The sequence below is a fragment of the Phacochoerus africanus genome, chromosome 15 (assembly GCF_016906955.1).
Source record: "Phacochoerus africanus isolate WHEZ1 chromosome 15, ROS_Pafr_v1, whole genome shotgun sequence".
Taxonomy (NCBI): domain Eukaryota; kingdom Metazoa; phylum Chordata; class Mammalia; order Artiodactyla; family Suidae; genus Phacochoerus; species Phacochoerus africanus.
In genome coordinates, this window is record NC_062558.1 from 55808555 (window position 1) to 55821121 (window position 12567).

Genomic DNA, 12567 nt, shown 5'->3' on the forward strand with positions numbered 1-12567 from the left:
CATGTCATTCAGTTTTGATCTGCATTTCCTTGAAGGCTGAAAATATCAATCTTTGCAGGTGCTTATTGGCCATTTGTGTGTGTGTGTATTTTTTTTTTTTTTTTTTGCTTTTTTAGGGCCATACCCATGGCATACGAAAGTTCCCATTGTAGGGGTCAAATTGAAGCTTCAGCTGCCGGCCTACCCCACAACCACAGCAATGCAGGATCTGAGAGGTATCTGTGACCTACACCACAGCTCACAGCAAGGCAGGATCATTAACCCCCTGAGTGAGGTCAGGGATCAAACCCACATCCTCATGGATACTAGTTGGATTCATTACTGCTGAGCCACAATAGGAATTCCATTTGTATATCTTTGTCAGAGAAATGTCTATTCAAATCCTTGCCCATTTTTTTTTTAATGGCTGCACCTGCAGCATATGGAAATTCTCAAGGTAGGGATTGTACCAGAGCTATAGCTGAGGCCTATGCCACAGCAATGGCAACACTGTATCTGACTGCATCTGGAACCAACGCTGCAGTTTGCAGCAATGCCATATCCTTAATCCAACTGAGCAAAGCCAGGGATCAAACCAGCATCCTCACAGAGTCTGTGCAGGGTCCTTAACCCAATGAGCCACAATAAGAACTCCCCTGTGCCCATTTTTAAGTTGAGTTGTCTTTTTATTGCTGAGTTGTGAGTTACTTGTCTTTGCAAAGTATGTGTTTCTAAGTTTTTAATTTCATTTTTATTTATTAAAATAATTTATTGTCTGCAGTTGATTATCCTCTCTACTCTTAAATTTCTAATAAAAATAAATAAAAGAAGGAGTTCCCACTGTGGCATGGCAGGATTTGTGGTGTCTGGAGCAGTGGGATGCAGGTTTGATCCCTGGCCGGGCACAGTGGGTTAAGGATCTGGCATTGCTGCAGCTGCGGCATAGGTTGCAATTGCAGCCCAGATCTGATCTCTGGCCTGGGAACTCCATATGCCATGGGGCGACCAAAAAAGAAAGAAAAAAAAAGAATAAATGAAAGTGTTATTTGTGTATATATAAGAAATATAACATTTGTATGTATTTAAAAACTTTTGTCTATTCTTTTGCCAATGCCTTTCTCTTCCCGTTATTTCTGGAGAGAAAAACTGTCCCTTCATTTTTTTTTTTTTTTTTGTCTTTTTGCTATTTCTTGGGCCGCTCCTGCAGCATATGGAGGTTCCCAGGCTAGGGGTCCAATCGGAGCTGTAGCCACCGGCCTACGCCAGAGCCACAGCAACGCGGGATCCGAGCCGCGTCTGCAACCTACACCACAGCTCACGGCAACGCCGGATCGTTAACCCACTGAGCAAGGGCAGGGACCGAACCCGCAACCTCATGGTTCCTAGTCGGATTCGTTAACCACTGTGCCACGACGGGAACTCCCATGTTTGTTCTTTTAAAGTAATGTGAGGACATTCATATTTCTCTCTCTTTGGGGGAAAACAGGTATTTCATATTAAACCCAAACTTGTCATAATACAGTTACAATTTGCATTCTGTAATTTATTTTTTATTTTTATTTTGTCTTTTTGGGACCTTACCTGTGGCATATGGAGGTTCCCAAGCCAGGGGTCAAATCGGAGCTCTAGCTGCTAGCCTACACCACAGCCACAGCAACACAGGATCCGAGCCATGTCTGTGACCTACACCACAGCTCACGGCAATGCTGAATCCTTAACTCACTGAGTGAGACCAGGGATCAAACCCTTGTCCTCCTGGATACTAGTCGGGTTTGTTAACTGCTGAGCCCTATGGGAACTCCTTGCATTCTGTAATTTAAATTCCAACTTAATCGTGAGGTTTACTTAATTTTGTAATTTGCGGACTGCTTCATATTGTTTATGTTGGTGTCCACAACAAGCTTTATTTCATGCTTGATTTTAGTTACTGGCTTTACATTTATCATTATTTTTAATCTTTTTTGTGATTTTTTGTATTATTCATGATGATCATGTGTGGTATCTGTCCCAATATTTCTCAATGGACTGTAGTAAGCTTTGCTTAAGTCAAATTATTGCGTTTAGCACCTTTCAAAAATCTGCTGATATTTTCCTGTTAGTGTAGTATATTCATTAGAGAACATACAGTAGTCAGAGGATGTTTTGATGATCATTTATTCCATATTTTAAGTTTAAGGTCTGATAATGGTAACTGCCACATTTGACTTGAGTTTTATAGTTTTCTCTCTTCTACCCTCTGATAGAGGTACTAGAAAACATTGAAATGATAAAATGTAGGCAGCAAGTAACTAACTATATGATCTTTTGTTGATTGGGGGGAAATTTTCTTCTTATTATTTATATTCTTCAGCCTGACAGAAAAATATTTATTCTGAATATTTGGTTTAAATTTATCTGTGAAATGAAAAAATTAATAGATAAGTTGCTGGGGGTTTTTTGGTTTTTTTTCTGCCTTTTTAGGACTGTCGAAGTTCCCAGGCTAGGGGTCGATTAGCCTATGCCACAGCAACACCAGATCTGAGCCACGTCTGCGACTTAACACCTCAGTGCATGGCAATGCCAGATCCTTAACCCACTAAGCAGGGTCAGGGATCAAACCTGCATCCCCTTGGATACTAGTCGGGTTTGTTACTGCTGACTCACAACTGAAACTCCAGTAACTTGCTGTTTTATAGCCCATAGATTCAGATATTGGAAATCGGCCTCCTGGGTTGATCAGATAATTATCCTGGAATTGCCTATTTTCAGATATTTTTACTTAAGATTGTGTTTGATAAACCACAAAAGTTGTAATAATTCATAGATGTATTAAAGCCTAAAACTAAATATTGGCCTTAAAGAAAGTTAGAAAATGACGTGCAATTCTGAAATTGGGAAATCCTTGATTACTTGGATTGGTAAACTCTAGGTTAGTCTTTTGAACCAAAGAGTTTACTCTTGCTTTCTAGGATTAATCTAAAATTCCTCCAACTTTAAATGTCAACTTAAGAGCAGAAATTTAAATTGAACATAACATATTTCAAATAATTTTGAATTTTTAAAAGGTTGTTTTGTGGTAAGAAGTTTATGGAAAAGGTGATTTAGTCAGGATTTTTTTAACCTAAACATTATATGAACTATTAATTACTGCACTGAGAGTTATTAGAGCCAATTTTGACAGTCCAAAAACTTTCAAACTATACTATTTCAACTTTCTATACTATTATTTACAAGTGTATAAATTGAGATAGCTCTTAACCTTTTAGCTCTCTAGGTAGTAGAAAAACAGAATTTGAGCGAATATATATTTTTCTTTTCATAGAATGAAATAGCCTTTGAATTAGAGCAATGGCATTAATAATTTGTGAAGAAATCTAAAAAATTATAAAGATCACTTTCCAAATTTTTGTTGTTCTTCTTTTAAGAGTAAGATTCCAGTCGGAATTAAAGCTGGGAGTTCTAATAAGGTGAGTCACTTTTCTTCCTTGAATACTTCTGCCTTACACAGTGAAACTTGCCACTGCTTGATGTGGTTGCAGAGAGAGCCATAGTATGATTTATTGGGCATGGACACATTTCTCCTGAGAATCCCAAATCCCTAATTTCGTAGCAAGCAATGAGTTATAGTGTATTCTTGCAGTTAAATTATATAGCTTCTTTTGAAATACTTCAGCCCTCTTTAGAACTTCTAGAAGAACTATGAAGTATAACTACAGTGTCAGATTACCTGATCAACAGGTGTTTGTCAGGTCCTTCTCATGTATGTTTATTTTTCTGTTTCAACTGTTTTCAACTATTTCAACGTGTCATATTCAGGATTACATTGTATAGAGTAAACAGTTATCAAGATATTTTGAGCATAGTACTTTTCAATGACATCAAAATACTCCTTTATTGAAGATTACGCTTTTCCTCTTATGAATATGTCATAATTTACTTTGCCATTCATATGTTTTAAAGTAACAGCAGACTTATTTTTCCGCTATCGTGCATGTATAACAAAGATCATCATTCTCTCTTCTGCTTCCTTATGCATTCCCCTCCCCATTCTCTTCTCTTGCTTGCTACCCTTTGTGGTCTTTTGTTTGAGTTCACCCTCTTTTATTTATTTTCGTTTGAGATCTAAAATAAACAATATAAAGACAATTGAAATCCATTCTGAGGTCCTTCCCACTCCCATTATATTACCCCCCCTCTCTAGAGCTGGCCACTTTGCTGAAGTTGTGTACCCTTCTGTGATACTTTTTATTTTTATGTTGTACTATACATGTGATATATAGATCTTTTATGCAAATTTTTTAATTTTTAAAATAATATCGTATTTTGTATTCAGGTTAAAAACGTTTTTTTGGGAGCTCTTGCTGTAGCGCAGTGTGTTAAGAATCCAACTGTGGTGGCTCGGGTTGCTGTGGAGGTGTGGGTTCAGTCCCCAGCCCAGCACAGTGGGTTAAAGGATCTGTTGTTGCTGCGGTGTAGGTCACATCTGCCACTCGGATTTAATCCCTGGCCTAGGAACTTCCATATGCTGCAGGTGCACCCATAAAAAACAAAAGCAAAGCATGTTTTTCAGTTTGTGTTTTTACTCAGTATTTTACTTTTGAAATTTTGTCTTGCTTATTTATGTAGATTTTGTTAATTTTGACAGCTACAAAATATTCAGCTGCATGAATATTTGTATCGTTGTGTGAATAGCCATTCCTCTGTTGATGGATAATTTCAGTTGTTTTCAGGTTTTTGCTACTGCAGGCAGTGATTCCCTGGCATCTTTGTCTTTTGTCACATTGTGCACAAATGTAAGAGTTTCTCTAGGTCTGTATCTGGAAGTAAGATTGCTGGGCAGCAGGGTATGCCTATCTCAACATTATGAGACAGTACCAATTAACTTTCTAAAATGGTTGTACCTCTTTTTTTGTTTTTGTTTTTAAATGTTGCTCTGGATATGGATTCAGTTGTGGGTGGGACTGCTGGCTCAAGGGTTGATGCATTTTTATAACTATGTAGATATTGTTAAATTACTTTCCCAGTAGGGTCTTCTCAGTTCACATATCACAACATAGCAATTCTTATTGCTACATTTTTAATGTTGTTGCTTGTTTATTAGGCGGAAATATGTGACACATCTTCATTTGCATTTCTTCCATGTGTTAGGGATTTTAATAATAGGATGTATCTGTATTTATTGTAATTGATGACTATTGTATATCATTGACACATTGATCCTTCTGCCAGTGGAACGTGAAATTAAGAGGTAATAATTATTATTAAAATTACTTATTATAAACTTCTTTCAGTACTTGAAAGTGGCAAACAATACCAAAGAATTAGAAGATTGTGAGCAAGCTAGTAAACTGGGAGCAATTAACAGCACATTAAGGTAAATTTTATTTTAGTAGTATTAAGAAAATATTGTCTTGTTTGTTTATATTAAACATCTTTGGTTTTTCCTTTGACTTTGCTTAAACATTAAAGTTTCAACTGATTTTCAAAAGGAAAAAGTTATTCTTTATCCTAAATTCCATGATAGCTTTGCTTTCTCACTTGGTTGATTTGTTACTAAATTTCTAAATCATCAGTAATGACTCTAGTAAAGGAAAAACTTAAGTGACTTCTCAGCTAGCAGGGTTATAGGTCTGTTCTTCCTGATTATAATAGGAAAAGAAACTCTAAGTTTTTTAAAATAGGAATTCAATCTATATGTTACATCTTGAATGATCAAGGTTACTGTTAACTGTTAATGTTGCATAGATTTTTTTCTTTCCTGTTGACTTTATTTTCTCTAAGTACAAACCTGCTTTGAAGGCCAACAAATAATTTGTAAGTGGTCTCAGATTTTGCAGTATGAAATGACTAAACAGGTCTGTAGTTGTGAGTGAGGAATGCAGTATTATAGAATTTATTTTTAATTTCCCTGTTTAGATTTGTATTTATGTACTATAAGTGTTAAAGAATTAATAAAGTGAGCGGTTTTATTTATTGATGAAAAATTCTAATATAGAAAAGTAGAAAGGATAATACAATAAACACCCATATATCCTCTCTTCCATATGAATAAATGTCAACATTATCTACCACATTTTTAGGAAAAGAGAAATGTCAGAGATAAATTTGAAATTCCCTATGTTTATTCCCCAATCCTGTTTTCTTCCCTTTTGTCTTAGTGGTAACTGAATTGGGTGTGTATCTAGTTTATGTTTTTGTCTCTATTGTATATGTCTATAAATTATATATATGTATAGTTTGTATATGTTTTATTTTTCCTTTATGTAAATTATATACTTTGTTAATTAACATTCCCCTGCTTTCTTTTTACATTGCACATTTTGCTTTTTAGGTAAATCCATGTTAAAACATAGAGATTTGTCTCATTCTTTTAACTGATGAATGATTTTCATCATATATTTATTTATTTATCTGTAACCATTTAGGTTGTTTCACATTTTTTACTTCTACAAATTATGCTACCTAGAGCTTCCTTGATAATTTCTTTTTGTATACACTAGAAGTAAAATTGCTCAATTTTAGGATTGGCCTCTTGTAGCTGTTCTTGATATTGCCTCATGGCTTTATAAAATAGTTGTGTGGATATATACTGCCTCCAGTACAGAGAACTTGTTTTGTTCTCCACATCCATGCCAAAAAATGATAATGTTTGATAAGTGTGAGATAGTATCTCATTTTTGTTTAATTTATATTTTGTTGATTCCTAGTGAATTTGGGCATTATTTCCTGTTATTGGACACTTGGGTTTCCTGTTCATTCAACAAATGAATCCAGGAGTTCCCATTGTGGCTTAGTGGGTTGAAAATCCAGCCTATTGTCTGTGGGGATGAGGGTTCAATCCCTGGCCTCGCTCAGTGGGTTAAGAATCCAGCATTGCCGCAACTGCTGTTGCAGACAGGGCTTGGATCCGGCATTGCGGTGGCTGTGGTGTAGGCCAGCAGCTGCAGCTGCAATTTAACCCCTGGCCCAGGAAATTCCATATGCCAGAGTGGTAATAGGCAAAGTGCTCATGAAGGCATAATATGGTTTGGGGGTAGGGGGAGGGTTGGAGATCAGTAGTCAGTCACGCATAATGGTTAGCAAAAGACTCTGAGGCTGGAGCATGCCTCGCCTACTTGAGGAATCATGAGGCCAGTGTGGCTGGAGTACAGTGAATAGGAACAGAGTAATAAAAGACAAAATCAGAAGATGCTAGTGATGGGAGCAGGCAGGGGTAGTGGTATGGTAGAGATCTTGCAGAGTCTTAAAGACACATATTATGAATATTGCTCTTAAACTGAGTGGAATGAAAAGTCATTGGAAGATTTTGAGACAGTGCATTTGGGGAGCCACATGTTTATGTCACGGAAGCCTGGTTGGTTATGTGGTTATTGTGGTGATCCTGATAAGACGTGGTGGTTTAGTTTAGCCCAGAGTGATAGCAGTAGAAATGACGAGAGGTGGTCAGATTCTGGATAGATTTTGAAGGTAGAGCTGATAGTATTTGCTGAAGGATTAGAAGTAGGGTATGAAAAAAGACAGGAGCTATGAATGAATACAAGATTTGGAACTAAAATAATGGAGTTGCCATTTATTGAATTGGGATCACCTATAGAAAGAGCATGACAGGTGGAAAATTTTAATTCAACCTTGGACTTAAGTTTGAGCTGCTTATGAGTCATGCATTTGGAGATATCCAGCAGCCTTAAGTCATCATAAGATTTTGAGGTAAATTGCCTGTTCATATTCTTTTCTATTTTTTCTCCATTGGGGAAGGCCTATATTTTAAAATTGATTTTTAGGCATTCTTCATATAGTCCGAGAAGAACTCTTTATTGACTATATGGGTTGTTGGGGTGTGTCCTTTAATTTTGCTTATAGATTTTTGTTGTTGAGCTGAATTTATTATTTTATAAACTTTTAAGTTTAACACACATATAATAAAGTATACAAATATAAGAGTTCCCTGGTAGCCCAGTGGGTTAAGGATATGGTGGTGTTACTGCTGTGGTGTGCATTCAGTCCCTTGCACGGGAACTTCCGCATGCTGCTGGTGTGGCCAAAAAAAAAAGTATACAAATTTTAAGTATAAAAGTCAATTTAATTTTACATAGTGAACCAACTCTATTAGCCACCATCAAGAACAATATACCTGCTACCCAGAAGGTTACCTTCTGTACTTTCCTAGATTACCACCTTCCAAAGTTGATCATCACTTTGAGTTATATTAGGAGAGATTAGTTTTGCCTATTTATATAAATGGAACAATACAGTATGTTTTCTTTTGTATCTGGCTTATTTTATTAAACATTATATTGAATAATGTGCTGGCTATTTTCCATTGGCTATTTCACCAAATATTTTGTAAATGCATTTGTTACGCATTTCTTTTATTTTTTATTTTTTTTATTTTCCCACTGTACAGCAAGGGGGTCAGGTTATCCTTACATGTATACATTACAATTACATTTTTCCCCCAGCCTTTCTTCTGTTGCAACATGAGTATCTAGACAAAGTTCTCAATGCTATTCAGCAGGATCTCCTTGTAAATCTATTCTAAGTTGTGTCTGATAAGCCCAAGGTCCCGATCCCTCCCACTCCCTCCCCCTCCCATCAGGCAGCCACAAGTCTCTTCTCCAAGTCCATGATTTTCTTTTCTAAGGAGATGTTCATTTGTGCTGGATTCCAGTTATAAGTGATATCATATGGTATTTGTCTTTGTCTTTCTGGCTCATTTCACTCAGTATGAGATTCTCTAGCTCCATCCATGTTGCTGCAAATGGCATTACGTCATTCTTTTTGATGGCTGAGTAGTATTCCATTGTGTATATATACCACTTCTTCCTAATCCAATCCTCTGTCGATGGACATCTGGGTTGTTTCCATGTCCTGGCTATTGTGAATAGTGCTGCAATGAACATGCGGGTGCATGTGTCTCTTTTAAGTAGAGTTTTGTCCGGATAGATGCCCAAGAGTGGGATTGCGGGGTCATATGGAAGTTCTATGGATAGATTTCTAAGGTATCTCCAAACTGTTCTCCATAGTGGCTGTACCAGTTGACATTCCCACCAACAGTGCGGGAGGGTTCCCTTTTCTCCACAGCCCCTCCAGCACTTGTTATTTGTGGATTTATTAATGATGGCCATTCTGACTGGTGTGAGGTGATATGTCATGGTAGTTTTGATTTGCATTTCTCTTATAATCAGCGATGTTGAGCATTTTTTCATGTGTTTGTTGGCCATCTGTATATCTTCTTTGGAGAAATGTCTATTCAGGTCTTTTGCCCATTTTTCCATTGATTGATTGGCTTTTTTGCTGTTGGGTTGTATAAGTTGTTTCTATATTCTAGAGATTAAGCCCTTGTCAGTTGCATCATTGGAAACTGTTTTCTCCCATTCTGTAAGTTGTCTTTTTGTTTTCTTTTGGGTTTCTTTTGCTGTGCAAAAGCTTTTCAGTTTGATGAGGTCCCATGGGTTTCTTTTTGCTCTCATTTCTATTGCTTTGGGAGACTGACCTGAGAAAATATTCATGATGTTGATGTCCGAGAGTGTTTTGCCTATGTTTTCTTCTAGGAGTTTGATGGTGTCCTGTCGTATATTGAAGTCTTTCAGCCATTGTGAGTTTATTTTGGTGCATGGTGTGAGGGTGTGTTCTAGTTTCATTGCTTTGCATGCAGCTGTCCAGGTTTCCCAGCAATGCTTGCTGAATAGACTTTCTTTTTCCCCTTTTATGTTCTTGCCTCCCTTGTCAAAGATTAATTGACCATAGGTGTCAGGGTTTATTTCCGGATTCTCTGTTCTGTCCCATTGGTCTGTCTGTCTGTTTTGATACCAGTCCCACACTGTCTTGATGACTGTGGCTTTGTAGTATTTCTTGAAGTCTGGGAGAGTTATGCCTCCTGCTTGGTTTTTGTTTCTCCAGGATTGCTTTGGCGATTCTGGGTCTTTTGTTGTTCCACATAAATGTTTGGATTGTTTGTTCTAGTTCTGTGAAAAATGTCATGGGTAATCTGATAGGGATTGCATTGAATCTATAGATTGCTTTGGGTAGTATGGCCATTTTTACAATATTGATTTTCCCAATCCAGGAACATGGACTATCTTTCCATTTCTTTACATCTTCTTTGATTTCTTTGATGAAAGTTTTATAGTTCTCGGCATATAGGTCCTTTCCCTCCTTGGTCAGGTGTATTCCGAGGTATTTGATTTTGTGAGGTGCAATTTTAAAAGGTATCGTATTTTTGTATTCCTTTTCTAATATTTCATTGCTGGTATACAGAAATGCAACTGACTTCTGAATGTTAATCTTATATCCTGCTACTTTGCTGAATTTATGAATCAGTTCAAGCAGTTTTGGGGTTGAGTCCTTAGGGTTTTCTATGTATAGTATCATGTCATCTGCATACAGTGACAGTTTTACCTCATGTCTTCCTATATGGATGCCTTTTATTTCTTTGGTTTGTCTAATGGCTGTGGCTAGGACTTCCAAAACGATGTTGAAGAGCAGTGGTGAGAGTGGGCATCCCTGTCTTGTTCCAGATTTGAGTGAGAAGGCGTTCAGTTTTTTCCCATTGAGGATTATATTTGCTGTGGGTTTCTCATAAATGGCTTTGATTATCTTCAGGAATGTTCCCTCTATACCCAGTTTGGCAAGGGTCTTGATCATGAATAGATGTTGGACTTTGTCAAATGCTTTTTCTGCGTCTATTGAGATGATCATATGATTTTTGACTTTTTTTTTGTTAATGTGGTGTATGATGCTGATTGATTTGCGTATGTTGAACCATCCTTGTGAACCTGGGATGAACCCAACCTGGTCATGGTGTATAATTTTTTTGATATGTTGTTGGATTCGGTTGGCTAAGATTTTGTTGAGAATTTTTGCATCTATATTCATCAATGATATTGGGCAATAGTTTTCTTTTTTGGTGGTATCTCTGTCTGGTTTTGGAATGAGGGTGATGGTGGCATCATAGAATGTCTTTGGGAGTATTCCTTCTTCTTCAACCTTTGGAAAGAGTTTAAGGAGGATGGGCACCAATTCCTCTTTACATGTTTGATAAAGTTCACCTGTGAAGCCATCTGGTCCTGGACTTTTATTTGTAGGGAGTGATTTTATGAGCTCTTCAATTTCATTTCTAGTGATGGGTCTGTTCAGTTGGTCTGTTTCTACTTGATTCAGTTTTGGCAGGCTGTAAGATTCTAGAAAATTGTCCATTTCTTCCAGATTGTCAAACTTGTTGCCGTAGAGTTGTTCATAGTATTCTCTTATGGTGTTTTGTATTTCTGCTGTACCCGTTGTGATTTCTCCTTTTTCATTTATAATTTTGGTTATTTGGGTTCTTTCTCTCCTCTTTTAAGTGAGTCTGGCCAGGGGTTTGTCAATGTTGTTGACCTTTTCAAAGAACCAGCTCTTGGTTTTATTAATTTTCTGTATTGTTTTTTGAGTCCCTATTTTATGGATTTCTTCTTTGATCTTTATAATTTCCTTCCTTCTGCTGACTTTAGGACTTTTTTGTTCTTCTTTTTCTAATTCATTTAGGTGGAGGGTTAAGTTGTCCATTTGGGATCTTTCTTCTTTTTGGAGAAAGGCCTGTATTGCTATAAATTTCCCTCTGAGCACTGCTTTCGCAGCATCCCATAGATTTTGAGCGGTTGTGTCTTCATTATCATTTGTTTCAAGGTAGTTTTTAATTTCCTTCTTGATTTCCTCATTGACCCATTGGTTTTTTTAGTAGCATGTTGTTTAGGCTCCATGCAGTAGGTTTTTTCTCTTTCCTTTTCCCATGGTTGGTTTCTAATTTCATGGCATTGTGGTCAGAGAAGATACTTGAGATAATTTCTATGCTCCTAAATTTATTGAGGTTAGCTTTGTGTCCCAATATGTGGTCGATTCTTGAGAATGTTCCATGAGCATTTGAGAAGAATGTGTAGTCTGCTTTTTTTGGATGTAGTGTCCTGAAGATATCAATGAAGTCTAACTTTCCTCTTGTTTCCTTTAGGATCTCTGTTGCTTTATTGGTTTTCTGTCTAGAGGATCAGTCCACTGATGTGAGGGGGGTATTAAGGTCTCCTACTATGATTGTATTCTCATCCATATCTCCCTTTCTGTCTGTTAATATTTGTTGTATGTATCTGGGTGCTCCTGTATTTGGGGCATGTATGTTGACGATAGTAACATCCTCTCCTTGGATGGATCCCTTAATCATTAAGTAGTGTCCTTCTTTGTCTTTCTTTATGTCTTTTGTTTTAAAGTCTGTTTTGTCTGATATGAGCGTTGCGACTCCTGCTTTTCTGTCATGTCTATTGGCGTGAAATATTTTTCCCCACCCTTTCACTTTCAATCTATATGTATCTTTTGTCCTAAGGTGAGTTTCTTGTAGGCAGCATATTGAAGGGTTTTGCCTTTTTATCCACTCAGCCACTCTGTGTCTTTTGATTGGGGCGTTCAGTCCATTGACATTTAAGGTGACAATTGATAGATGATTATTTATTGCCATTTGAACCTCGTGTTCCAGTTGATTCTATGGTTCTCCATTCTTCCTTTCTTTTTTTTTTTTTTTTTGGTTGGATGGTCTCCTGTTATTATCTGCTTGAGTGTATTTTTTTTTCACTTTTTGCAAATGCAATA

General features: G+C 37.0%; 1 protein-coding gene across 1 annotated transcript in view; it reads left to right on the forward strand.

Annotated features, from left to right (window-relative positions):
* Nucleotides 1-12567, forward strand: part of ERO1B (endoplasmic reticulum oxidoreductase 1 beta) — a 74523-nt gene that overhangs the window by 17115 nt on the left and 44841 nt on the right. Inside the window, exons 4-5 of the mRNA XM_047760460.1 lie at nucleotides 3384-3425; nucleotides 5250-5332. Of these exons, the coding sequence (XP_047616416.1) occupies nucleotides 3384-3425; nucleotides 5250-5332 (125 nt within the window). The remainder of the gene's footprint in view (nucleotides 1-3383; nucleotides 3426-5249; nucleotides 5333-12567) is intronic.